The sequence below is a fragment of the Neltuma alba genome, unplaced genomic scaffold (genome assembly GCF_004799145.2).
Source record: "Neltuma alba isolate B1F8T4 unplaced genomic scaffold, ASM479914v2 tig00002907_pilon, whole genome shotgun sequence".
Lineage (NCBI taxonomy): Eukaryota > Viridiplantae > Streptophyta > Magnoliopsida > Fabales > Fabaceae > Neltuma > Neltuma alba.
The window spans coordinates 436,325-439,028 of record NW_021633066.1 but is presented as its reverse complement, the minus strand read 5'-3'; the positions used below and the strand labels follow the sequence as shown (position 1 = coordinate 439,028).

Here is a 2,704-nt window from a genome sequence, read left to right as displayed (position 1 = left end):
TCCACTATAAAAAAAAGCAACAATTAATTCAATTGATAACTGTTATTGTAATATGGACATAAATGTTTTGCATTAAAAAAATAGAATTTAATTCTGTCAAAGAAAACCGTGAATAAATTTATTAACGATGGAATTTTGTTGCTAAATAACTGTGATCGTTAATGTGTGGTTTCTTAATAGTTGATTAAGACTATCCACCTAAAACCTGGGGTAATAAACAAAAAACAAGGGATTAATTACTGGAGTAGTTATTGAAAGGCTGAAGGAAACCAACATGAGCTGCCACGTTACGTTACACATGCCCCACATTTCTTTCTTTCTTTCTTTCTTTTATTATTTCTCTATCTCTTGTTCTAGGAATCAATCACTGACACGTTAATATGCTTGTAACTTTACGCGGCTTAGATTAATGAAGGAGAAGACTGATGAATAGTCCAAAGTCCTACTTACATTGTTAATATTTGATTGGCTAACGCGGATATATTTCTTTTTGATTAAATGGGAAACCAAAAAAAATGAATACTAATTTAAAAGGACGGCTGCTCCTTTGAGCTATAAATAGATGGCAACCACAAAGGAATTTGATCACAACAAAAACACAATTAGAAGTTAAAGAAAGGATTTGAGAAAGATGAAAAGTTCAGTATTTATCTCACTTATTGCCCTCTTGGCCTTGGCTTCCTCCTTTGCTTCCGCCTTTGATCCCAGCCCTCTGCAAGATTTCTGTGTGGGTGTCAATGATACCAAACTTGGAGGTAAGTATACTCACACAATACCATATATATTGTATCTCTCTCTATATATTTCTTGCCATTGATTAGTAAATATTGAATTGGTTTTGTGTAGTATTTGTGAATGGGAGATTCTGCAAAGATCCCAAGCTTGTGGAAGCGGAAGACTTCTTCTTCCGCATAATGGAAGGCAACACATCAAACCCATTGGGCTCCCAAGTAACTCAAGTGTCTGTAGATAGATTCCCAGGACTCAACACTCTGGGCATCTCTCTTGCTCGTATTGATTATGCTCCCAATGGTGTGAATCCTCCCCACATTCACCCTCGTGCCACTGAGGTGCTGACTGTCCTCGAAGGGACTCTTATGGTTGGATTTGTGGCTTCCAATCAAAATGATAACCGTTTCTTCACCAAAGTACTCAACAAAGGAGAGGTGTTTATATTTCCCTTCTCTATGATTCACTTTCAGATCAACATCGGCCGTGGCAATGCCGTCGCCCTTTCTAGTCTCAGTAGCCAAAATCCAGGAGTTATTACTATTGCAAAGGCTGTGTTTGGATCCAAACCTCCCGTCCCTAGTGACATTCTTTCGAAGGCCTTCCGAGTTAACAAGGACATAATTGCCTTACTTCAAAAGCAACAACAGTAAAACAATAACTAAACGATATATTTTGTAATAAAATAATAAATAAATAAATGTGCATGCAGCTGCTTTATGTTGTAACCTCAATTATATGATATCCATGCACGCATGCATAACGAAGTCTCTTTCCACATGTTGTAGCCTCAATCATATATTTTGGCATAGTTAAATATGGTGGGTTCTCTTTTACCTCGCACGTTGTTCTCTCTTCCGAGTTCATTTGGCTTCCTTCTTAAGTGATATTCACCTCAGTTATACTACTTACAGCTCTGAAAAGAGAAATATTTTATTTTTCTGGTTCTATTTGTAAATCATTTTCAATATATTTCACACAGGCCAAGGAAAACCATAATCTTCATTAACTGTTATTTAAAATTCAATAGTTTTTTTAACTTTATCCTTATTTAATATATATTATAGTTCATGTAAATAAAATCAACACAACACTAAATGAAGAGTAAAATTATACATCAATGTAAAAAAATTTTCACAATGCTCTATAAATAGGATAAAAAAAAATGTCTTATCTCTCTATCATATAAATAGGAACAAAGGAGTATATGTTATGTGCTTTTTGAAGAGAGTCAATAAAAGAGAGAGAATGAGTGAGAAAAGATGAGAGACAATGAAGGAGGAAAAAAACGAGAGACATTAATTAGTTAGAAAAAAGGGAAAGATAAATTAAATTTTTAAATAAGTATAGAGTTTAACTTATAAAAAACACGTGTTCTATTCAAAAAATTATAACTTTTGGAATAACAATAACTGAACTCATGTTTTATTATTTTCTTCTTTCACAACTGCAGAATTTGGAATACCTTATGCTTTGAAATTTGACAGTTACATTACCGTGTTGACTTGGCTAGATTGGACTCTGCCTTAATTTCCATGTTGGTGACTTGAACTTAACATGTGATTAAAAATAGTACACAATGTGCGTGTGTGTGTGTGTGTGTTTTTTTAATGAAGGACTGAGTATTATTTGTTTAAAACGAATTTACCAAATAGATATCAACAGTAGAGAATATATGAAGAATTATAAAAATACTGATAGATATATTGTAGTGTTTTCTGCTGGAAGGATCAGATTTGAAAAATTTTAAGCAAACACAAGTGATTACTTTTAAAATTCTGAAATCTTATAGTGAATTATTCTTAAAAACATATAAATAAATTAATAATTGACGCCGTTCTAAAACTCTTAATCATAATAAACAATCACAATAAATTAAAGAATAAAGAAAAGATAAAGGAAATCAATTTCAAAATTGGCTAATAAGCTTCCTTTTTTCCTTTAAAAAGCCTAAAAGGGGCTCCAAATGTCTCAG

General features: G+C 32.8%; 1 protein-coding gene across 1 annotated transcript; it reads left to right on the top strand.

Moving 5' to 3' along the window:
• The first annotated feature begins 596 nt into the window (after positions 1 to 596).
• LOC114739784 (germin-like protein subfamily 1 member 7) lies at positions 597 to 1,565 on the top strand. The gene is made up of 2 exons (XM_028927861.1): positions 597 to 755; positions 847 to 1,565. The coding sequence occupies exons 1-2, from the start codon at positions 632 to 634 to the stop codon at positions 1,380 to 1,382; spliced, it is 660 nt and encodes a 219-aa protein (XP_028783694.1). The 5' UTR covers positions 597 to 631; the 3' UTR covers positions 1,383 to 1,565.
• Positions 1,566 to 2,704: the final 1,139 nt, after the last annotated feature.

Excerpts from the sequence above, each read along its gene's own strand:
- LOC114739784 (XM_028927861.1), top strand. The coding sequence starts at position 632 with ATGAAAAGTTCAGTATTTATCTCACTTATTGCCCTCTTGGCCTTGGCT. Across the intron at positions 756-846 it reads CAATGATACCAAACTTGGAG|TATTTGTGAATGGGAGATTC; the intron begins GTAAGTATACTC and ends GGTTTTGTGTAG.